At 43.7% G+C, this 25,698-nt stretch overlaps 1 protein-coding gene across 7 annotated transcripts in view; it reads right to left on the bottom strand.

Moving 5' to 3' along the window:
* The window catches only part of HHAT (hedgehog acyltransferase), a 361,708-nt gene that overhangs the window by 36,220 nt on the left and 299,790 nt on the right, over positions 1 to 25,698 (bottom strand). For all 7 annotated transcript variants that reach the window (XM_059938732.1, XM_059938751.1, XM_059938765.1 and 4 more), the window contains one exon: positions 16,171 to 16,315. In XM_059938732.1, coding sequence (XP_059794715.1) covers positions 16,171 to 16,315 — 145 coding nt within the window. The remainder of the gene's footprint in view (positions 1 to 16,170; positions 16,316 to 25,698) is intronic.

Raw genomic sequence — 25,698 nt, forward strand, 5'->3', positions numbered from 1 at the left:
ATCATTTGTCTATCTGTCATCTGAAAGTCAGCCAAATAACAGCACTCATTATGTTATCTGACATCTTCGTGATTGACAGCCCTCAGAATGCAAATGGTTCCTTCTTGTCCCTTATTACAAATGTTGTCAAAAACCTTCTCACATAGGAAACTCAACTTGGAACCAAGACAAATGAGAGTGGACCCACTCTCATTTGGATCCACTCGCATTGTTACCCAATGTGCAGACAAACAATTGGGGAAAGGGAAATCAGGTTTATCAAGCAAAATCCCATGTTCCCGTGTCATAAACTGGGTGGCCTGGCCTCCTCCAAACAGCCCAGAGACACCTTCCTGGGCAGAGTGTTATATCCCCTGGCTCAACCCTCAGTTACCTGTTTTCTTCTCCCCCTAAAAGCCAGAGGTTATAGGTAACTCCCTTTGGTACATATCCCTGGCCCCTGGAAGTCTTCTAGCAGCAAAGGAATACAATCACCATTTAAAACAAGATATCAGATTTCCCCCTTCATTTTCCTGACAGCAGGTGAATCTTCTCAGTTTTTTCCCCCCAAGGTCACATGAAAATGTCACCAGAAAAATAAAGAAAAGTCCGGAGACGTGCTGCCTAGAGACCTAAATAGGGCTAAAATTAGCAGCTGCCTCCTTCTCCAGGCAACAGCTGGCAGCAGCTGGAGTGTGACAATACCCAGAGGAGAACAGAGGGGAGCAGAGAGGCGCCGCGGGCATGCTGCCGCGGGCATGCTCTGTCCCCCACCAGGGGACACAGGCTTCAAGCCTCGGGCTGGCTGGATTGCTGGGCAGCTCCCGAGTGGAGCATCGGCCCTGCCTGCCCGCCCTGGAAGCCTGACGTAGGGTGACGTATACCTCCAGACCAGCTATTTCTATCTGCTGCTTCCTGTATAATCAATGTCATTGTTAGAGAAGGTCACACGAGCAAGAGACAAACGTTAAGGCAGGTGGTAGTTGGAAGTTTGGCTTTGTTTGAAAATCAGCTGATTTGGGATTTCCCTGGCGGTCCAGTGGTCAAGGCTCCACGCTTCCAATGCAGGGGATGCGGGTTCGATTCCTGGTTGGGGAACTAAGATCCCACATGGCGCGGCCAAAATAAATAAATAAAATAAATAAAACCAGCTAGTTAGTGCATCCCTGGATGGTCACTGTGGGTCCCCGCCTCTGCCTGCCCATCTTCACCAACCATCACCACTCTTTAACCTGACATGGATCACCCATGAAAGATGAGATTTCTCCAGGAACTAGGAGGTCAGCTTTCCTTGCTTCTCATCTTCACTGGGCTCTCACCACTGGGCTTCTGGCCCAGAATATCCTACTCTGAGTGACTACATTTGCCATGTGACATTGCTGTTGCTGGTGTGTGACTGCTCCCACCCGCATTTCACACCTCTGGGATGCCTGTCCTGAGGCCCATGCCCAGAGAGCAAAGTCTAAGGGGTGGATCTCAACACTTGAAGAGTGTATTTCTGACTGTCCAGCTCTGGACTCATACTGCGTTTCTTATAGTGGGGAAGGAGTCGCTCCCCGCCCAACTCAGTACTGCATCTGACCCCTCCACCCACCTTCCCACACCACACAACCTGTACGAGCTTCCTAGGGCTCCTGAAACAAAGTACCACAAACAGAATGACTTAAAACAACAGAAATTTATGGTCTCACAGTTCTGGAGGCTAGAAGTCTGAAGTTAAGCAGTTGGCAGAGCCATGGTCCCTCTGAGCCTCTAGGGGAGGCTCCTTCCTTGCCTCTTGCAGCTGCTGGTGGTCCCAGGCCTTCCGTGGTATGTGGCAGCTCAAGTCCAATCTCTCCCTCTGTCTTCACATGGTCATCTTTTCCTTGTGACTTCACATTATCCTACTTCTGTGTACGTCTGTCTGTCCAAATTTCCGCTTTTGATAAGGACACGAGCCATATGGATTAGGGCTCACCCTAATGGTCTCATCTTGACTTGAGTCCCTCTGTAAAGACCCTATAAGGTTACATTTTGAGATACTGGGATGAGGACTTCCACATATCTTTTTGGCGACACAATTCAATCCATAGCACCTCCTTTGCCATGCCCTCCTCTCTGAGTAGAGCATTTTCTGAGTCAAGAAAACTCCACAACAGCAGGTAATATGACTGGGGGCAGCTGGCAGGCTACAAGAATCAATCGCAGGGTCAGTGCAGAGAAAAATGGTCCAGATGAGGCTCAAGTGCCTCTCGGCATGAAGCTGTAACCTCCCAAACAATCCTGTGTGGAACCAAACAGGTGCTCCCAAAACAGGATTCTTCTTTTTCTCTATCTTTATTTCAAGACAATGATAGGTTTTTCTCCATAGTTTTCATTCTCATTTACTGAATATTCACAGAAATACTTGACTGCCTTAATTACACTCCAGAGAGGTGACCACAGTGCCCGACAGAATTCCTGAGGCAAGGGAACATTCCCCTGGATTCCAGTTCCTGATCTTTACTGCAAATTAAAGAACCCCAAGCAGCCCATGCTGCTGCCTTCTGCTGCATTTCCAGCACTGCACAACATAACATATCACGATCACAGGCCTTCGGCGCTTACAATAGCCATTCCTGAGATCGTTTCGTTTCTTTGGTAATTCAGATAGCACACCCATACAAAACCATTTTCTCCTTCCACTGCTTTCTTGGTCTGAGCAAGGGTGATGAGAAACAAGAGAGCAAGCTAATGCAATGCCCGAGTAAACCTACAAGAGGCAAAACCAACACCCCGAGGGCTGGTTCGTCAGGTGAGCCAGATTCCTCCACCAACTGAGCAAGATTAGGATAAAACTACAGCAGTCCCTCCTTGTCTGCGGGAGATATGTTCCAAGACCCTGGTGGATGCGTGAAACTGCGGATAGTACTGAACCCTATATATACTGGTTTTTTTCCTATACGTACACACCTATGATAAAGTTTAATTTACAAAGTAGGCACAGTAAGAGATGAACAACAATAACTGATAATAAAATAGAACAATTATAACAATATACTGTAATAAAAGTTATGTGAATATGGTCTCTCTCTCTCTCTCTCTCAAAATATCTTACCGTACAAATTTAATGCTTTTCCCATCTTAACTAAGTACCTGTAATGCACCATGGCCATAACTTTTGCAATTTGAGGTATAACAGCAAAACTAGCATGAACTTTTTTCCTTCTTCATAATTTCATGTATAGAAGATTCATTCTTACTGTAGATCTTAGCACCTCAGCATACGATTTTTTTTCTTTCCCTATTAAGTCAAGAACTTTCACCTTTTCACTTAAAGGACGCACTTCATGGTTTCTCCTTGGCATATCTACATTGCCGGCACCACTACTCCTGTACTTTGGGGCCAGTATTAAGTAAAATAAGGGTTACTTGAACACAAGCACCGGGATACCGTGACAGCTAACCTGATGACCAAGACACATACTAAGTGATTAATAGGCAGGACAAGCTGCACAAAGGGATGATTCATGTCCCAGGCGGGTTGGAGCAGGACAGCACGAGATTTCACCACACTACTCAGAATAGCATGCAATTTAAAACTTAAGGATTGTTTATTTCTGGAATTTTCCAGTTAATATTTTCAGACTGCAGTTGACAAAGGGTAATTGAAACTGAGGAAAGTGAAACCGAGGATAAGTGGGTACTGCTATAGTTGCAGAGAGACAAAGACCAGCTAGTGGCCAATCCAGCTAGTGGCCACGGGCTGGCCTATCAGCTCCAGAAACTCTAGGTCTGATCTCTGTCACCTAGCCCCAACCCCCTACTGATAACTACCAGAAACAGAACAACAAACCAGGCACCCTAGACTTTGTCTCCAACAATGACACTCAGGCATGTTCTGTGATGAAAACTGTGGTCACCTGCACGGTTTAGTTCTCACAGAGCAGAGAGGTCAGTGTAGTATAATACAAAGCTATGGGATTTGGCATCAAAGGGCTTCTAACTCACCTGGTTCCTCTGCTTCCTAGCTGTGTAACAATAACCAAGTTTCCTGACCTCTCTGAGCGTCAGTGTTATTAGTAATACTGTGATGATGTCTGCCTAACTGTCTCACAGGGGGTTGTTGAGAAGATCAACTGAACTAGTGACCTGGAAATTACTTAACCAACAATGAAGAGTTAAAATAGTAACAATGGATGCTACTAAGTGGCATTAAATTATATTGAGTCAGAGGACTCAGGAAAATCTGAATGCCAGGTAGCCTAGAAATCTGTGCAAAGGAAAGGAATACTTGGGCTCTGGTCCCACACCCTATGCGGACTCCACGTGGCCAGGCTGGACCACAGAGAAGCTCCTTTTAAGTGAGATCAGCCTGAATGTCTCAATGTCCCAGATTTTAACAATATGGATCTCTCTCTCTCTCTCACACACACACACACACACACACACACACACACAGAGTGTTAGTGATATTTCACAGAAAGATGCAGAGCTGGCCAAGGCCTTAGCCCCCAGGCTTGCTCCTGGCTTTCCCCAACCAAAACAAAGGGTCTGAGTTACCACACGGGAGGCAGAGAAACTCTCTGCAGGGAGAAGAGGGAGGGAGTCTGGGAAGAAGAGGTCAAGGGAGAGACGGCAAACTGGGACCAAATTCATGGGATCGTCTAAACGACCACACTCTTGTGTCAAGTGAGGTAGACTGCAAAAAATGGTCAGTCACAATCCTTCACTCCTACTCGTATCAGCACCCTTTGCAATATGATTTCGTAGCTCTTCCTATCAGGAGATGGAATCTATTTCCCCTCCCTTGGAATTTGGGCTAGTATATCACATGCTTTGGCCAAAAGGATGCAACAAGATTATGTGCCAGTTCTGAGCCTGAAAAGCCTTGCATACTTTCTGCCCTCTCTCTTGAACCACTATGACTGCCATATGAACAAGCCTGGACAGGTCTGCTGAAGGATAAGAAATCAACATGGAGCAGACCTGACTCAGCCAATTCATCCTAGTCAAGGCCCTAGAAATGTGACAGCCCAGCTAAGATGAGCAAATCCAGCCCAACCACAGCTGACCCATAGATGGATGCATGCAGCCGTCCTAGACCAGCCAGACCCCAGTTGACAGAGAGACCCATGAGTTATATAAATGCTTATTCTTTTAAGCCATTAAGTTTTGGGGTGGTTTGTTATGTAGCAGTGGCTAACTGATACATGCTAACCTCAACCACTGTCCAGTCCAAATTAACACTTCTTTTCCTTTGGGCTAGAATAAAGATGGTGAGGTGGGACTCAAAGGACAGAGTGACCTTCTCTCCCCAGTAGAGCAGTAGTCTTCAAACTGGGTTATGCATACCACGAGGTGTATTCAGCAGGACTTTCCAAAGCATAAACAACATGGAAAACTTTAGAAGAATGGATTTCCAGATCCTAAAAATTAACCTAAGGCTAAGTTTCTCCTTTCCCCTTCTCTTCTCATAAAATATCCTTCATCTCACTTTAAAAACAAAAAAAGCAAACTTCCTCCCCATCCTTCTTATCTCAGATTATTGCTCCAGTATGTAAAAACCTCAAGGGAATCAGTACAACACTTTGAGAAACTATTTGACAGTGGCTATGAAAGCTGAATATATGTACACCCAGTGACACAGCAATCCCTTCCCAGGTATAAACCCAACAAAAATGCATACAGAGCTTCACCACGGGTCATATACATGACAGCCCATAGGTGCTCACAGCTATTATGTTCATCAACATTAGAATGGATAAATTGTGGCATGTTCACACAATGAAATACTTTATAGTAGTGATAAGCAGGAAAAATCTATAACAACACTCAAAAACATGAATGAATCTCTCAATACGATATTGAGCAAAATAAGTCAGACACAAAAGAATACATATTATGTGATTCTCTCTCTCTTTATAGAATCACATAATATGTATGTATCTGTGTGTGTGTGTGTGTGTGTGTGTGTGTGTGTGTGCATTAAACAAACAAGCTCCTCACAGAAAGCTATGCATTTAGATGTCAGAATAGGGCAGGTAGCAACTGGTAGGGGTCATGAGAAGGAGCCTCTAGGTGCTGGTTATACATGTGTGTTTGTCTAGAGAAAATTCTTATGATACGTGCACTTTGCTAGGCTATGTTATATTTCAATAAAAAGCTTTACAACAGAGGAACAACATAAAGGGACAATTAGATAATTCCTTTAACCAAATAACCATAAATTCCTACTCCATCCATTTCAAGAGAAATTTTACTTTTTATGTTTAATAATTATGTATCAAATGGTATCATCTTTAAGAGGAGTTATGCACTAATAAGAACTGTAATGATAACCCAACCCAGGAGAAAAATGATTACACTTCTAGCCTTACAGTGGTAGAAAAACAAAACAAAAAAACCCAATGCTACAGAGAAGTATGATAGTAGATAAAGGACATAACTTTGAGACAAGACAAAATTCTGCGGGAGCAATGAAATAGAAATATGAAATCAAGGAAATGTTACTGTGAAAGAAGATCTTGCTCATTTATATTTTTAAAGGATGATGGTGGATATCAAATCACTAAGTTATTTATAATTTATATTATTTAGAGGTGTTGGTTTATCTTTTAAATGTCAATATTTATAATATGGCAAAAATTAGGTCTTTCATAATTATTTAAATTTATAATACAAGAAATTAGATGCCTACTTTAAAACACAGAACCGGGTACATAATTTCTCAAAGTTACTCTATTAGGAGGCACATAAGCCAAAAAAAATTATACCAAAAAAATGATTCAGTATAAAAGAATCTCCCCAAATATCCTTCCCTTAAGGACCTGTGACAGTGGTGTATTCCACCTACATTATCTCATTAATCTACATTAATCATATGCTTTTAGTTACAAGTTACAGAAACCTAACTGAACTGGATTGTCAATAAGTGAAGGATCTGAGATTTAACTCTACTTGCAAGCAACAAATTAGCCTGACACAGTTTCATGGATGCTGGCAGAAGACATGAGACTCTTAGGTCAGAGATGAAGGACTTTCTCGCTCATAGCAATAAAAGTAGCCAGAGCATTTGTGCCGTTTCCCTGAGCCCCAGATCCCACAATGCGATGCAAAGAGGGCCAGGTGATGCCTGCACATGCAGTGGTTATGTTATAGGAGATAAGCCCCAGACATAGGAATCTAAATATTTTATAATGGGCGGTAAACCTGCCTGACCTTTGCCCCAGAGAGATTATTTTTATTGTACTGGACAGTAATCAAATACCCTCTACTTTGGAAAAAGACACTATCTCCATCTTCCAAAGATGTTTGCTATACAAATATTCTTGGAAAGACAGCCTGGAACAAAAGCAGTCAGTATATCTGCTCAAAAGACATGCAGAAACACAAGAAAGCCCTGGAGAATTATGTGAACTGAGTAAAGAATAGAGGCTCCTATTATTGAAAAGTACATGTATATGTTGGCTTCAAGATCTCCTGGAAATCAGGAGCTTGGGATTAACATATACATGCTACTACATATAAAACAGATAACCAACAAGGACCTACTGTATAGCACAGGGAACTCTACTCAATATTCTGCAATAACCTATGTGGGAAAAAAAATCTGAAAAAATATGTATAACTGAATCACTTTGCTGTACACCTGAAAATAACACAACATTCTAAATCAACTATACTCCAATAAAATTTTTTCAAAAAAGAATATGTTGCAGTGGGTTGTCTCAAAATACTACCTCCAAAATACAGTTTCCCACATGCAGTTCTGCTTTCCTCAGAGTCGGCTTCCCTCTCTACTTGGCTCTCCACTGGTGACAGCAAGAGGGCTGCCAGCAGCTCCAGCCCAATATTCTGACACCTCTGCAACAAAAGAGAGCTTCTTCTCCCTGACAGTTCCAACAAAAACTCTGGAATTGCACCACGTGGGGAGACGGACCATACTGACGGGCCAGTCCTGCTCACATGTTGACCCCTAGATCTCAGTATGACATAGACTGAGAGTTGGGTAACAGAGATTTGTTACCAAAGAATGCGGAGCAAGTGTTGAACAAGCAAAACTGCAGCTTTTCCCTACACTGCTCTCTAAATACCCTCAAGACAACAAATCTCACATGTGTACTTCTGTGAAATTAAGCATCATTTCTTTTCACAGACAGATTCTTATTTTAATAAGACTAGCAGTATGTCCAAATTGCTATTTTATAATCAAATTTCTTGAGAAAGAAGTTACTGCAGTGGCACAGTGGTGCCACATCCAGTGGTGGATGTTCTGTGTAATAGCAAGGGTTACTCAATCGTGCCGTGGCGGGCTAAATAATGGCTTCTCCAAGGATGGCCGTGTCCTAATCCCTGGAACTCATGCAAGTTAGCTTACCTGGCTTTACAGTGACTTTGCAGGTGTGATCAAGTTAAAGATCTTGAAATGGGAAGATTATCCTGGATTATCCAGGTGAGCTCAATAATCATAAGGGTCCTTATAGGAGAGACACAGGAGGAGTTAGAAAGTGGGCAATGCGATGATGGGAGCAGAAAAACAGGACAGAGAGGAGGAGATTTTACAATAGCTGGGACATGGAAACAACCTAAATGCCCATCAGCAGACGAATGGATAAAGAAGACGTGGTACATATATACAATGGAATATTACTCAGCCATAAAATGAAACGAAATTGGGTCATTTGTAGATATGTGGATGGACCTAGAGACTGTCATACAGAGTGAAGTAAGTCAGAAAGAGAAAAACAAATATTGTATATTAACGCACATATGTGGAATCTAGAAAAATGGTACAGATGAACCTATTTCCAGGGCAGGAATAGAGACACAGACGTAGAGAATGAACACGTGGACACTGGGGCGGGAAGGGGAGGGTGGGACGAATTGGGAGATTATGTGTCAGTACATATATACACTACCATGTGTAAAATAGATAGCTAGTGGGAACGTGCTGTATAGCACAGGGAGCTCAGCTTGGTGCTTTGTGATGACCTAGATGGGTGCGATGGGGCGGGGGGAGGGAGGTCCCAGAGGGAGGGGATATATGTATATGTATGGCTGCTTCACTTCGTTGTACAGCAGAAACTAACACAACATTGTAAAGCAATTATACTCAAATAAAAAATAAAATTAAAAAAGAAAGATGCTACACTGCTGGCTTTGAAGAGGAAGAAGTTAAGCCATGAGCCAAGGGATGTAGCTGGCCTCCAGAAGCTGGAAAAGTCAAAGAAACAAATTCTCCCCTAGAGTTTCCAGAAGGAACCAGTCTTGCCAACATCTTGAGTTTAGCCCAGCGAGACTGATTGCAGACTTCTGACCTCCAGAACAGTAAGAGATAAAATTGTGCCCTTTGAAGTCATTAAGTTCATAATAATTTGTTACAGTGGCCACAGGAAACTAATGCGAGTGGCAGCATAAAGCAAGTGGTCACTGCCCGGTGCGCTGGTAAACAGAAACAAACTCAAGGATGGGGTCTACTGCACAAAAGAATCTGCTCCCAAAGCTGAGACACCTGAGAATGATGACTCTTTCTAGATTTTCCCTTCTGTTACAAAAATGTTACTGAATTCCAAATTAAATATTGTTAACTTTTAACACTTTAAAAAAATGTTCAGTAATGACCTGAGGAGAACGTTTGGTGAAAAGGGTCTCCAGCGCGTGTGATAACCATTTCAGACAGCCAGGGCACTCCCCTTTCACTGTCAGCTGGTATTCACTGGCACGGCTGGTGCTGAGCTATTTCTGCACCCACTGGTAATATAATAACAACTGTGATAAGCAGTCAAATAAATTAATAGTATAAATTCCAGGATGTGTGTTCATTTCAGAAATCCCACATGACTTCCTGGTTTGAACCTTAGAGTACAGACTTGGGAATCCTGCTACAGACAGCCTCTTATATATTGAACACATATCAGGTTTAATTAGAGGATAAAGGGAACTTATTTAAATTTTAAAAATTATTTTGGTTTGATTTTAATTTGTAACATGCTTTTTTTTCCTATTGAGAAATAACTAACATATAATTATGGAGCTATAATTGACACGTAATATTGTATTAGTTTAAGGTGTACAATATAATGATTTGATTGTACTATGCTTTTGAATATCACACTGCATATATATGATTGGGGGCCAATGAGAGGTAGAGACTTCGAATCAGTAAAAATCAAAATTATTTTCTTTTTATTCGATGAACTGTGTCTAACCATACTATTCTTTACTTGATATTCTATTTAAAGACACTTTAAAATGTTCCCAAATTCCATAAAACTCTTTTCAAATGAATTTGCAAAAACTCCTAGTTAACAGCAAAAAGTTTCACACAACCTCACAGAAAGCAGGACTTAAATGCACGATGATTCAAACTCCTTTCTAGATATTTTAGAAATTCTCTCAGCTTTAACATAACCCCAGGCACACTTCTGGAGAAGAACTCCCACTCTCTGTTTCTCACGTCCTATGCCTAGTGACTTGTGCTGAAATACTTTTAGGAAAACTGATGCCCACGACATCTGGGTGACCATGTGGCACAGACTAAAGAAGAAACCAATGCATCTGAAAGTCTTGAAATTCAGATTCCAAGAATGGTCTGTAATGGACCAATGTGCAACCATAGATAAATTAGTTCACCTATATCTACGTATCAACTTCACTGCCAATACAATGGGTGGGAAGCTCCTGCTCCTCAAATTCTTCTAGAACTTGCAGAGGATCCAGTGGGGCAGAAGCAGAATCAATCAGAGCAATGAAAACTCCATTGCAAGGTAAGGGCTAGTGAAGAGGGTGAAATAAGTAATCACAAAGAAGGTGCCTGAGACACTGACATCTGCCTTCTGTCTTCCCTCATCAAAGGTGAAATTTTAGTCCCAAGAATGTAATGAGATGTGAGGGGAATGAGTTTCTATTTAACCACAGCCTTTAGGAATTTCCAGTGCAACACCCCAATTCAGCTTTAAATAAAATGCCTGTCCAGAGCCATCTGAGTCAGGAGATGACTGAACCGCCTGGTCAAGCTAGTAATCAGGGAGAAAATATACTGTCTCCTTTCTCAGCTAGAGATAGCAAGCAAATACGGGGAGTGTAAAGGTTCTGACCTGCATAAGAAAATTGCTAGCTCCTCTCTCATTGCAATCTGGTGGGAAAACAACCCAATTCTCCTCGCCTTGACACAGGGTCAGGAGCTCAGCGTTGAGATGGAGTTTGCCAACCTAGATCAGGCAACAAGAAGAAGGGAAAACAAACACGTGTGTGTGTGTGTGTGTGTGTGTGTGTGTGTGTGTGTGTGTAAGAGAGATGAGGAGTCAGGCAGGAGAATGGTTGATGGATACCATGTCTCTACCACCTCCAACAGATGCAGGATCTGGGGCTCTACCACTTAGGAAATGATTAGGTTCCTTTTTGACAAAATCCATGCCTTCTGTTGACTAGATGGATTTTTCAGAAGGAACACGACCCTGCACCCAAACAACACTATAAAGCTCTCAGCCCCCTCAAGGCCAGATATATTCCCAGTGCATACCCATCCCCACTGACTGCCTTTTCTCCCCACTGTCCCAGGACGACAGAGCACTGCAAGGATGCTTGAGACACAGATTTGGAGATCTGGAGTTATAATGCATTGATATTTTTGAGTTACAGAGCAGTCATCAACTGCTTGTTCAAGAAATTAACTTACACTCCGATGTCGAGATTTTAAGGCAGACATGAGAAAGCTCCTTCCAACAACAAATCCTTTTCAGAGCCACAGAGTTATGTAAGAAGCAACCTGTGTTTGCCTCTGCAAAGCATGACACAGCAGGGTCCCTCTTAGAGCAGGCTTAGGGACCAAATCCCCAGCCACAGCTTTCTCATATCCCTAGACCCAGCTAAGTTCCTTTAAATTCATATATAATAGGCTTAAACAGTCACACTCCTCAAGCTGCTTGAAGCAAATTTCAATAGTAAAAGTTGGGGGATTTTTTTTAAAGGCAAAGATTCTTTATTCTCCCCTGAATTAACTGAACATTACTTTTCCAATCTCTGCAGCAGAGATAACACTGTGTGACATGTACCAGACCCCCAGAAAGCCACTCAGCATTTCCATCCTGTGGCTGGCATTGTCCACTTTTCTGGACAGCTAGGCAGAGTGCACAGCAGAAAGGGAAGGATCTGGTTTTACAGCCTCCCATCACCAACCCCTTTGAGACCAGGATAGAGATATTCACATAAGGTAAATATTGAGATATTTACTAAAACAAGCTTTGTAGCTTAAAGCAAACAAATCCATGTCTAAAGCAGTGAACTGGAGTCAGGGAGACAAGGCAACTCCTCCAGGCTAATCATGAGACACTTCTAGAGACACCAGTGATACCGGGAAAAGGCTCCCTAAGGATTAATGAGGCTGTCCTTTAAGGCCTGTGTGTATCCACATCCCATTCTCTGTGGGGCACTGGTAATCTCCTCCATAATCCCTGTCCTCCTTGGACACCTTGGAAGTCTGTGGTGCTACCAGCTCCTCTCTGTCACTGCAAGTCCCAGCCCATCAAGGCACAAAGGGACAAGGGTGGTTACCCTTGGAGGAAGAGTTACCTTCCCATGAAACCTGGAAATCTAGAGACTGAGCTTAACCGCTCTCCGTTCCCCCCAGTCAGACCTCCTGGCTCACTCCATCGCATTTTCCTCCATGGGTAGAGATGGGTCTTGGAAAAACAGGTCCTGATCACGTGGCCGAAGGAAGAGGCCAGAGACAAGCAGGATGTCTAAGTCCTGGCTCATCCATCAGCAGCTAGAGGTACAGCACAACAGTCCCTTATCTGAAACCTTTGGAGCCAGACGATTTTCAGAATTCAGATTTTTTTTATTTTAGAAAGCTAATATGACACCCCCAGCCGCGTCTGAGGAAGCATGCTATAAACTCAATAATACTTTTTTGTACCAAAACATGAATATTCATACTAATCTTCTATCAGGTCAATCAAATTCGTTATGAAAAGAAATCTAGAGTTCTCAAGGATGGTGGATTTGGCACCATCTGGTTCACTTTCCTCCAAGAGATATCTAAATTCAATCACTCAGGGATAAAAGACCTGCAGCGGGGAACAAACGAGGTAACCACCAAAACCCCAGGAAACCTTCCCTGACTGAGGGCACCCATGGGACAGACCAGCTGAGATGGGACCAGGCTGATGTGAATAATCTCTGACATAGAAAATGCCTTCTAAGCTGAGCTTCCCTGGCCTCAGAACCCAGAGAGAAACGATTCCAGAGCCCTCCATATTCAGAGAATCATTCGCTCGGGACTCCAGCACCTGGCTCCAAGGAGGACAGAGGTGTTTCCAGTTGTAGATCATAATAGGACCCACACAGCAGAAGCAGACCAGATATTTCAGAGCCCCAATCCCCACTCCCCCGTGTGCCTGATGTTAGCTCCACCGGGTACAGGGCAAATCACACTTTGACCTTCATGTCTTTGAGAAGCAGAAAGAACATCTTACAGCTGCTATCTTTCCTCTGCCCCTTTAAATGCCAGCATCGCCAGGTTTTACCTCCCACCTGTCTCTTCTCACTCTGTGCATGCTGCTTGGCGAACTGTATCCACTCCCACGGCCTCACCCACCACCTCCATGCCCTGTCTCGCAGTCATTCTGTCCCATCCTCCTCCCCAACGCCAGGTCACATTTTTAACTGCCTCTTGGGTGCCTCCAGCCGGTTGCCTCATGTGCCCTGTCCTGCCGTGCCATAGCCTACTTGTGTGGTACCTGTGTGCTTCCCCACATCTCCCTGAACTGCATTTAGGGTTCTGACATGACTGGTTCTGGCCAAGGGAATGTGGGCAGAAACATCGAGTGTCACTTCTGGCGGGGGTGTTTAGTACCTGGTGAACCTGTCCCTGTGTTCTCTTCTCCTCCGTAATGCCGGGACAAGGTGAAGAATCAAAACAGAAACAGTCTAGGTCCTGGAATCACTGCTTAGATAAAAAACACTGGACCTTCACTGAACTGTGAGAGGAATACACTTCTACGGGGAAAAATTGCTGAGAGTTTGGGATGGTCTGACGTAGCCACTAGTGTTCAATACCCCCATGCACCTGCCTTCTTCATCTAGCAAGTTCCTCCTCCTTGCTCAAAGCTCCAATTCAGATGTCGCCTCCTCTGTGAAATTCAACTTCCACGGGAAGGCCAGCCCTCCACGCTGTGACGTCCAGCAATCCCGTATGCCTTTGGCACAGCAATTACCTGACTCTATTGACACGTTTGCATGTCTGGCTCCCACATTTGTGCTTCTTTCTCCACCCTTGTCTTCTCAGCGCCTTACAAGTAGCAAACACCCGCTGTGGTTATTTACTGAAGCAAAGATTAGAGGCTTCTTGCTCATGTGACCAGCAAAGCCCAAGTCAGCATTTTCCAGAGTCATCGTGTTCTTTGCACTGTGCTAGGCATGGTGGGAGGAGGCAAGAAAGGTTGACATTGTGTTGCCCACTTCAAGGAGGATTCTTTTATCTTTAGGTCCTCTGCACCCCATTACCTCCCATCTTTTTTTTTTTTTTTTGGCTGTGTTGGGTCTTTGTTGCTGTGCGTGGGCTTCCTCTAGTTGCAGCGAGCGGGGGCTACTCTTCGTTGCGGTGTGCGGGCTTCTCATTGCGGTGGCTTCTCTTGTTGCGGAGCAGGGGCTCTAGGTGCATGGGCTTCAGTAGTTGTGGTGCATGGGCTCAGTAGTTGCGGCGCACGGGCTTAGTTGCTCTGCGGCATGTGGGATTTTCCCGGACCAGGGCTCGAACCCGTGTGCCTTGCCCTGGCAGGTGGATTTTTTTTTTAATTAATTCATTTATTTATTTTTGGCTGCGTTGGGTCTTCGTTGCTGTGTGCGGGCTTTCTCTAGTTGTGTTGACAGGCTTCTCATTGTGGTGGTTTCTCTTGTTGCGGAGCAGGGGCTCTAGGCGCATGGGCTTAAGTAGTTGTGGTGTGTGGGCTCAGTAGCTGTGGCTCACGGGCCCTAGAGCGCAGGCTCAGTAGTTGTGGCACCCGGGCTTAGTTGCTCCGCGGCATGTGGGATCTTCCTGGACCAGGGCTCGAACCCATGTCTCCTGCATTGGCAGGCGGATTCTTAAACACTGCGCCACCAAGACAGTCCACCTCCCATCTTTATTAAAGGGCAGTTTCCACTTAAAAAAGTACCTGGTCTTTTCAGGAACTATCAGCTAAAACATTTCTCAGAAAGCAAGATCAAAGGGGTACTGTAGTGACAAGATGAAAGCAGAACAGAGCTCTCTCATGGTCCCTTTGAGCCTGGCTCACCTAAGCCTGCCACAGTTTAGATTCATGACCTGGCACCCTGGGATCATGCAGCTGTGTTGGGGTTATTTCTGTTGTTAAAAGGGCTGCAGCCAAAGCATCGCTGGCTTGTCGGGGACCCAGCTGTAGAGGTAACAGCCTAGCCATGACCATTACCACTTGGCAAAACTTCCGAAACCAAAAACACAAAACCAGGTCACTGGTCAGGGAAACGGAACAGGGGACCTTGGCTCTGAACACACAGTGAACTGGCTGAATAATGTGCTCTGTGAGTAGCTCCCATTCTCCCAATACTCTTAGGACGTGATGTAACTCTCAGTTCTAGTCCAAAGGAAATGATGATCATAAATAAATGATGACCAATTATTAATGCAGTGCAATTACTAATGCAATTTTGCCTGCTGCAGGTGTGACTTTGCTGTGGACATGGAGACATACATGACATTAAACACATGTACATTAAACATCAGGTTGGTTGCTGATGCTGGCAAGCCAGTGTTCAGAAAAAACCATCCACAACAAAAAGGTGTGGCAAACCAGGCACCATGCCCATAGAAGCAGCACAATCGGGCTTCTAGAACATTCTCCTGGTAGGACATTCAGAGTAGTAAGTGGAACAAGGTAAGACTCTACAGTATAGTGAAGGCTGATCTAAAGATAGCAGGGAAGATTAGGAAAAATCCAAAAATTGGAGAGGTAACTTAGTAGAAGGGAATGAGAGAGTTCGGGAGATTTGGGATAGTACACTTTGATGATGAGTATCACACACGGCAGATAAAATGTACATCAAAATAGGGAACAATTAAAACCACAGCTAAACACAGGACTTTGCTCCTGGCTGGTATTTTTATAGGTCACACACCATGCATAGAGCAAGGAATGCCTCCCCGCCATCACATACGTGATACCAGCTGCACAAATGCGGAAAACAAGAAATTGTCTGAAAACAGCAACTTACCTTGTATGAAGATCCTATTCCAGTAGATTTTCCCGACTTGATTGCCCCCAAGAAACACCAGGTTGGACAGGATCAGCATGGAGGTGGAACAAGATGCAAGGGCAGCATGGAATCGACGGCGAGCTTGTGGGGAGAGGAACTGGGCCTATGGGGAAAAGGTAGAAGGCATCTCATCACAAGGGTGGAAAAAATCGGGCTGAGACTTCACGCAGCCTCTCTCTGTTACCAGCTCAGGATGCCTCCCTGCAGAGCCTGAGGTAGGTTGATATTTAAACAGCTCTCAAAACTTCTATTCCTGCAAGATGCTCATTCTGGTCTAAGGAACGAAGTGACACGCTCCCAAGTTGCTATTTCCTACTGCCAAAATGGGCTTCCCTCTGACATGTGTAACACAAGCACCGAACCTAGTTAGGATCTAGCTGAAATGTCTCCACACGCTTTCTGCACATAAATCTACACGTCCAAGAACTGTTTAGACTCCTCTCCATGATAACAAGCACAACTCTATGTAATGAGGTCAAGCTCAGGGCGATCTTCTGGGCCAGTTATCTTGACCCTGGGAAGCACCCCCATAAATCTGACCCACTATTAGAAGGAATCCCATTAAAAGGGTTCAGGAGAATCAGTACAAGCCAACCCCCTTCCTGGAATCAGAGCTCAGGGTACATGCCCCACCGAGAGTGAACTTGTAGCAGCATCAGAGAAGGTCAGCTTATCACAGCGCCTGAAATATGCAGGAACTGGAGAGATGTTTTCCAGTAATGATGATAAAAAATTCTGCTCGTCCATCCAAGGTCTTCACTGCACTTTTCCTCCCCTTTTGATATTTTCTCAGGGATTTCATAAATTAAACAAAGTGTTTATTTCTCAGCGTTGATCATTCTGGTGCCCTACTGAGTGGGAATCACAATGCTGTGTCTGGAGTGTGTGCGCCCCATCAGTACGTGCACAGGGAATGTCCTTCGGGACTGCAGATTCAGAATGAAAACGAGCTATGGCTCAACCCAGGGTTTCTGACAAATACCTCAGCCTAATCCAAAGACACAGAAAAGAGGGATTTCCCTGGTGGTCCAGTGGTTAAGAATCCGCCTTCCAATGCAGAGGACATGGGTTCGATTCCTGGTCAGGGAACTAAGATCTCACATGCTGCGGGGCAAGTAAGCCCGTGCGCTGCAACTAGAGAGCCCGCGGGCTGCTACGAAAAGATCCCGTGTGCCGCAGAAAGACCCGACACAGCCAAATAAATAAATAAATAATTTTAAAGATTTAAACAAAAAAACAAAGACATAGAAGAGAGAGAGAGCAGAGGTTCTAGAGATCATTCCTGAATATCTTCCTAAAGCCTGCACATCTCTGGGGTCACTTGAATCTTGATTTCAGCTGTGCTCCAGTTACAAACAGAATTCTGAATTAACAGGCAAAAAGGACTAAGCTAGAGGGTGAGTCTCAAATAGGAGATTTACTTATTCCTGGTGACCCTACTCTGGATCATCCGTGGCTACTCTGTAAGCCTTGGTCAGTGTCCTCTGAAAGCCTAGAGAAATGAATTCCTGATCCCCTCCCCGTTTCTCCCCTGCCAGTCTCAGGTCTGGTCTGTAGGCTCAGATATACCTGCTACCCTATAGCTTCCCATCCATGGCTCTCTCCTCCAGCATCATTTTGGAGCATGGGTTTTACTGCCACCATATGTGAGAGTGTGGCTTTCTCATGGATAAGCTGTGTGTAGCAGGCAGTGACTAAGTTGTCTGCCTGCACACGGTTGTTCTGGAAAGCTCTCAAGTGATGCTGACATGTCCCTGGTTAGAGGCCACTAGACAAGATGACCTCTAGTCTCTCCCTCTCCTCTGAGAGGCCACAAGCATGCACAGGGGATGCTGCCAAACAAGACCAGATAAGAGATAACTACACAGCATAAAAACTGGTAATGAAAGAGAAGTAGGGATGAAGCAGGATTGAAATTCAGCACTCTTCACCTCTGAGAATAAGGAGACATTAATCTGCCAGTTTCTGCATTTTCCAGCAGAGGAAGATACTTTCTGAGTGTTACTGACTCAATTAGCAGTGACTCAGGAGGTGGGGTGAGAGGAAGCAGGGGGATAGGGGGAAAAACCCACAATGATAAATCAAGAAAATATGAACTGTTGTAATTGACATAAATGTGCCCAAATAATTCTCTCCAGGTACAGGGGTCACTGATAACACATTTGATTTCTAAGGAACGTGAGGAACTTCTGTTCAAACCCTATCAGTCTTCCCTAACCTTATATCCTGTTAGGGGAGTTCAAAGACCCCATTGATCTTTCCCTTTTTAATGTCAATTACAGAGAGCGCACATTGCTTGGTTAAAGCTCAAAGTGGTTCTCCTTTTGTGGGAAATGATTACAATTATTAAATAATCAACACAGAGATAAGGAGAGAGGAAAACACTGCTTGCGTTGGGTTGCTAAGCGGGGCTGTGGTGCCGGGTTACCTGGTACAGGGCGAGGGCCGGGCTACAGGGGGAGGCAAAGCTGGGGGGAAAGAGGCAGAGCAAGGGAAGAGATGCAGGGGAGAGTGAGGGCTGGAAGCATGGGGATCCTCTCTCCAGAACCTGAGGCCCTGGTTCCTACTGCTCTTCCTTTGATTCTCTGATTACCCCAGTATCTCTCTCAGCTACATGACTCAATAAATTCCTATTTCTGCTCAGGAAAAACAGAAGTCAGAATAAGAGCAAATACAAAGGAGCCTCTGATCTCAGAGACAGGAGGGAAGATCTAAAATTTGAAATGACCGACTACAAGTCAATCTTTAGAAATAGTTAATTAATTTTTAAAAAAATTAGCAAGAATGTTAAAGGCACAGGCTGTTGGAATCAATAGGCTAGAAAGACTTAAGGAGAAATCAAGATGCTCATAGGCAATTCTTGATTATCTGCCCCCGACCCCGGGGTGAGTGGGTGGAAGACGAAATAGATGATGATAAAGAAAATCCAAAAACCTAATTTTAACTAATAGCCCCATCCTCTGAACTGACAAAATTAGCCTTGCCAACACGCAGCAAACTTGACAGAACATTGTGTCTCTTCATTGTGAATCAGTGGGAAGGCAGAATGATGGGCCAGAAGGAAGGAAAAAGAGGACCTGTCTGGATAATCCACAGGAGGGTAATAATTAATAGCAAAGGGGATGGAAGTCTTGGCTGCAACTCGTCTTTCCTCTTTGGGTTCCCTCGCCTCATTGTAGAAGGTGACAGATTTGACATCAGGGATTTCTTTCTATCTTGGGAACCATCTGGCCTTAGTCACTGGTTTACAGGAACTCTAGAGGTAAGCACCAAATTCAGGGTTCCCAGGAGAAAAAAAATGCCAGCTGGGCAAGGCTGGAAGATCCCTTGGCCCAGCCAACTCTGTCAATAAATATGACCTTCTGAGCCCCTAGGGCCACAGGGCCAAAATTCCCACTTTAAATACTTTGTATCTTTTGCACTGTCTCTTCTGAAGTCCTATTGCAATTACTGTCATCACTCCTGTGGTCCTTCACATCTAGGATGCAGGTTGTTCATGTGCAGGATCAAGCCCCACATGTTAGTCACCCATCCTCATGGCTCAGGTGCTTGAAAGGTTGAGGAATTGTAAACCAAATAGGGAGAAAAAAAAAAAATCATTGTGCAATGAAGAGCCATCAGGTATTTTCATACCGCCAACTTGATCAGATAAGGCATTGATTAGTAAACAGATTTTCATTCTCATTAACATGACTACATGAGGATAAAAAGGAGCCCTGGTCTGGTCATGGTCTCTTCCCAGAGGATAGATGAGTCTGTGGCCATCCAATATTCTGGCAGCAAAAAAAAAACTGGGAGTGGCACTGTACCCCAGGGGATGTTTGGAAATTTGCTGGACATTTTTCGTTGTCCCAAGGACAACACAATTGCCAGGAGGTAACTGTGGCATTTGATGGGCCAGGGATTATAAACATACTGCAATGTGTGGGATAGAACCGTCCTGCCCAAAATGTCAACAGCGCCCTCTTGAGAAAGGATCAAAGGTTTTCTTCTACTTTCATTATAGAGCTAACTTCTCTCTTGGCCCACGGGGCACAGAACCTCCCTTCCTCTCTCATTAGGAGCAATGGCAAAAACATGCCCCTTTCCCCCTGGGGCCCAGAAAAAATGCATCCCAGGGCAGGGAAAGCGTTCTTTTATAGTGTCCCAGTGCTAGGCCCCCTCGCCTCCCCCCCACTACCACCTGGTATCACATTTGAGAGAGGAGGAGCCACTTGTGTCCCCAGTTATGTTCAGGCAAGACGCAGCAACCGCCTCACCCTCACAGCCCTGAAACCTGGAGGAGAAAGGAGGAATGGGAGGCCGAGCACGCTGGAAAGCACCACTTTGTTCCCCTGCAGGGGTGACCAGTGCTCTCGCACAGACTCTTAACTCATGCGACAGGTTGGGGCAGTTTCTCTCCATGTTAGTGTCGATATAACCCACTCTTCAGGCCCAAGGGCAGGTACCCTCTAATTCCTCTGGGTGAGCTCGCTGTCTCTGAAAGAAGAAACAAGAGCTGGTGTGTGGAAATGCTATAACTAACAGTTTAGCGATGGCTCTAAACTTCCCTCTAAGACACCAACTCCAAAGGTGAGGCATGTAACCCAAACAAAGGAAACCTGGGGCTGAACTAAACGTCTGTCAGAAGAGTTTGCAGTTCCTGCTGCGAGGTGTCTGCAAGTGTGTTTATTCACATCCCCATGGCAACCCCTCTATCTTTTCCAGTCAACATCCTGTCCTTGGAAATCACAGGACTGGCCAGGCAAACAAGCCAGGGTCTGGGGGGTGCGGTCCATGGAATCTGGGTCAGAAGTGATGCTCAGAGTGGCCATGGGGGGTGAGAGGCAGATGGTGTGGTGGGGCTGCAGGTGGCTGTGCTCCGGGGACCCTGCACTTGTCCACGGAGGGCCTGCACGTGGGGCCGAGACAGGAGGAGGGGACGGGCTGAGCATCTGGGGGAGCATATGGGCCGGAGGAACGGCTGCTGGAGACAGTGACAAAGGCTTGGCAAGTGGGACCTGATGCTGTTTATTTTTAAGTGGAGGAAAAGCTAAAAAAAGAAACTGGGTGGGTTTGAGCAGCTGGACACAGTTCTTCCATATAATCACTGAAGTTTTTCATTTTCTAATAAAAACACTAACCAGAGGGAAAGAGAGGATAAACAAGGACATGGCAATGGGAGAGACTAGTGCAGACCAGGGAGAGCAAACGAGGGGTGGACACCCCACAGGCCACAATGATGAGACCAAAGACAACAAAAGAAACAATTATAGCTCTTGTGAAAGAGAAGGGTGGTCAGAGTGAAACGCTCGGGGTCAGGAGGACTCAAACCCCAAAGTCATTCCAGTGTCCCTGTCCCATCTCTGTACCAACCTGCCAGGACACTGCTCCCCTTGCTTCCTTTCTCAAGGCACTTGGGTCATTTCCACTTAGAAGTCTGTGTTTTACCAGTTACCCATCTCTCTCATGTTCCCACCAGCATGGTAAGTTCCTGAAGGACAGCGTGGCCTAATCTTCAATCTGTATCACCCAAGGCCCACGCATACTCTGTGTGAGCTCAATAATTATCTTACACCTGTTCCTCCCTTTTCCCTACATAAGTTACGGAATCTCCTGATTTCCTTACTATTCCATCCCCATGCTATATCCAAGCCAAATGAATACATGAAGGCACTCAGAAAGCAACACTTCCTTCCCCCTTGTACATGTATGGAGCATCAAAAAATCTCTGGGCAATGAAGTTAAATTTTTCAACCTCTGTTTGCTACTGTGATCTAAGCAATGCATGCTCCTAAGAGAGAGTCAGATACCTGTAGTGATGAAGGCAAAGCCGGTTTTGCTTAAACGGAACAGTTACCTGCTCCATAGTTTAGAAGTACAGTTCAGTTAAAAACAGCAGAGGCTAGAACTTAGGATCCAAATCCATGCAGCATATGAAGAAATTTCAGACCACTTTCAAATAACTAAGCAAACAGCTGTCTCCTGTTACATTTAGAAAGCTTAAGCCATATATTAAGTGCCTGGAGTCCTGCTAAAAATTCTGGAATGGCCGACAGAACCGTGTCACCCTGTGTTTTTACTTTTCCACTACCATGGACCCACCTCCAGTCTGTACGTCTCTGCTCTGGATTTCGCAGAAGCCTCTTTCTTAACTGGCATGCTCTACTCTGGCCTTTATCCCTCTAGTTCATCAAGCACACTGACTATGACTCTCCATTATGCAAAGTATTTTAGCGGTTTTTCGTTGCTTACGGACGAAAATCGAAACTGGGAAGGCACTTTACAATCAGAGCCCATTTCACTTTCCAACCTTAACTCCTACCACTCTTTATCAATGGTATAGCTCTATTCACTGCTCTCCAAACATAACATGCACTTTTACATCTCTGTGCCTTTGTACAAGCTGTTTTCTCTACTTAGAATGTGCCCTCCTTATTCCTTCTTAAAGCTCCAGCCCAATGTCAGCTCAGGAGAGCAATGGCTTTGGACCAGCCAAAATTGGGTTCAGGTTCTGGCTTTCCACCTTTTAACTGTGCTGCCCAGAGCAAGCTCAAGCTCCCCATCTACCTAGTTCACAGTTGGTATTCGATAACTGTAGGCCACCCTAAACCTGGGAGTGTTGGTCACCTATTTTCTGTTTCTATAAGCTATGGGATAGATAGCATCAATCTATAGGTCTTAGAGAGCTACAATTTTTACAATTTTTAATGTAAAAAAATTCACTATGTGAGGAGCTTTACTTATACTGCAAAGTAGGTTAAATTATTCCCATTTTACAAAGGAAGAACTAGAGGAGCAGACATTAAGTAACTGGCCCCAGGTTACATACACTGGTAGTGCAGAGCAGGATTCACACAGGTTTCTCTAACTCAATGTCTTACTACCCCCCACTACATTATACAACTTCACTCCTGTGTAACAGTGATTATCCCCTCCTCTAGACTGGAATCTTCAAGAAGTTGATCTCTTCAGTGCCAGATACAAAGTAGATTTTCAAGAAATGTTTGTTCCACAGATACTTCATGCATGTGTTCCTTTAGCAATGGTTGATAGATACCCACCAAGTGTCAATTTCAGGACCTCAACATCTTCAAGAACAATATGGCTTAGAATGACATTGGACTTTTAAAAAGTAATTGGAATTCACAATTACAGAAGGAGGTTTAGGATATCTCCCTAGAAAATGACACCTAACAGACCAAAAGTAAGAAAGAATACAGAGTTGCTGAATAGAAATTAATAGGCCTAGCATCCAAATTGAAAAGGATGAAAAATTACCTCTGTTCACAAATGACATGATCTTATATGTAGAAAGCACTAAAGATTCTATTTAAAAAGTTATAACTAATAAATTCAGCAAAGGTTGCAGTATATGAAATTAACATGCAAAAATCAGTTGCATGTCTATACATTAACAATGAAAAATCTGAAAAGGAAATTAATAATTCCATTGACGATAGCATCAAAAAGAATAAAATACTTAGGAATACACTTAACAAAGGAGGCAAAATATTGTACATTGAAAACTACAAACATTGTAGGTATGACATCCATATACATGGGCTGGAATACTTAATATTGTTAAGATGATATTACCACCCAAAGCTGTCTTTAGCTTCAATGAAATCCCTATCAAAATCCCAAAGATTTTTGTTTGCTGAAACAGAAAAATTCATACTAAAATTAACATGAAATCTCAAGGGACCCCTGAATGGTCAAAACAATCTTGAAAAAGAACAGGAGGGTCAATCAAGATGGTGACATAAGGGGGTCCTGAACTCCACTCCTCCTGTGGAGGCACTGAATGGACAGCTATATATGGAGCAATTCCCTGTGAAAAAAATCGATAAAATATAAGAAAGTATCAAACAGAAATCATAGAGCTGAAGAATACAATAACTGAACTGAAAAATTCAATAGAAGGGTTCAACAGTTCAACAACAAACTAGATCAAGCAGAAGAACAGATCAGCAAGCTCAAAGACAGGGCAGTGGACTTCATCTAATCAGAGGAACCAAAAAAAAAAAAAAAAAGAATGAAAATGAGTGAAGATAGCTTAAGGGACTTATAGATGCCATCAAGCAGACCAATGTATTATGGGGGTCCCAGAAGGAAAAGAGAGAAAGAGGCAGAGCACTTATTCACAGAAATAATGGCTAAAAACTTCCCTAACCTGGGGAAATAAACAAACATCTATATCTAGTAAGCCCAAACAGTACCAAATAAGATAAATCTAAAGAGACCCACACAAAGACACAGTATAATTAAACTGTGAAAAGTTAAAGACAGAGAGGACCTTAAAAGCAGCAAGAGAAAGCAACTTGTTATGTACAAGTGAACTCCCATAAGACTATCAGCATATTTTTCAACAAAAATTTTGTAGGCCAGAAGGAGCAGCATAATATATTCAGATTGCTGAAAGAAAAACACTGCCAACCAAGAATACTCTACCTGGCAAAGTTGTCCTTCTGAATTGAAGGAGAGATAAAGAGTTTTCCAGAACAAAAACAAAAAAAAGCTGAAGGAATTCATCACCACTAGACCAGCCTTACAAGAAATGTTAAAGGGATTTTTTTCAAGTTGAAACAAAAGGATGCTAATTAGTAACAGGAAAACATGTGAAAGTATAAAGCCTAATGGTAATGGTGAATATATAGTTAAATTCAGAGTACTCTAATGTTGTAATTGTGGTGGGTAAATCACTTATAACTCTAGTATAAAGGTTAAAAGCAAAAAGTTTTAAAGATAACTACAAGTACAATAATTTGTTAATGAATACACAATGTAAAAAATGTAAATTGTGACATCAAAAACATAAAATGTGTGGAGTGGAAGTGTAAAAACCTAGAGCTTTTGTATGCATTTGAAGTTAACTTGTTATCAGCATAAAATAGACTGTTACAAGTATAAGATGTTTTATGGGGCTTCCCTGGTGGCGCAGTGGTTGAGAATCTGCCTGCCAATGCAGGGGACACGGGTTTGAGCCCTGGTCTGGGAAGATCCCACATGCCGCGGAGCGACTGGGCCCATGAGCCACAATTACTGAGCCTGCGCGTCTGGAGCCTGTGCTCCACAACAAGAGAGGCCGCGATAGTGAGAGGCCCGCGCACTGCGATGAAGAATGGCCCCCACTTGCTGCAACTGGAGAAAGCCCTCACACAGAAATGAAGACCCAACACAGCCATAAATACATAAATAAATAAATAAAATATTTAAAAAAAAAAAAAAAAAGATGTTTTATGAAAGCATAATGGCAACCACAAAGCAAAAACCTACAGTAGATATACAAAGATAAGGGAATCAAAGCATACCACTACAGAAAATCATCATATCACAAAGGAACAGAGCAAAAGAGGAACCAAAACACAAAGGAATTACAAAACAAACAGAAAACAATTAACAAAATGGCACTAGTAAGTTCATATCTATCAATAATTACTTTAAATGTAAATGAACTAAATTATCCAATCAAAAGGCACACAGTGACTAAATGGATTAAAAAAC

The sequence above is a fragment of the Balaenoptera ricei genome, chromosome 1 (assembly GCF_028023285.1).
Source record: "Balaenoptera ricei isolate mBalRic1 chromosome 1, mBalRic1.hap2, whole genome shotgun sequence".
Lineage (NCBI taxonomy): Eukaryota > Metazoa > Chordata > Mammalia > Artiodactyla > Balaenopteridae > Balaenoptera > Balaenoptera ricei.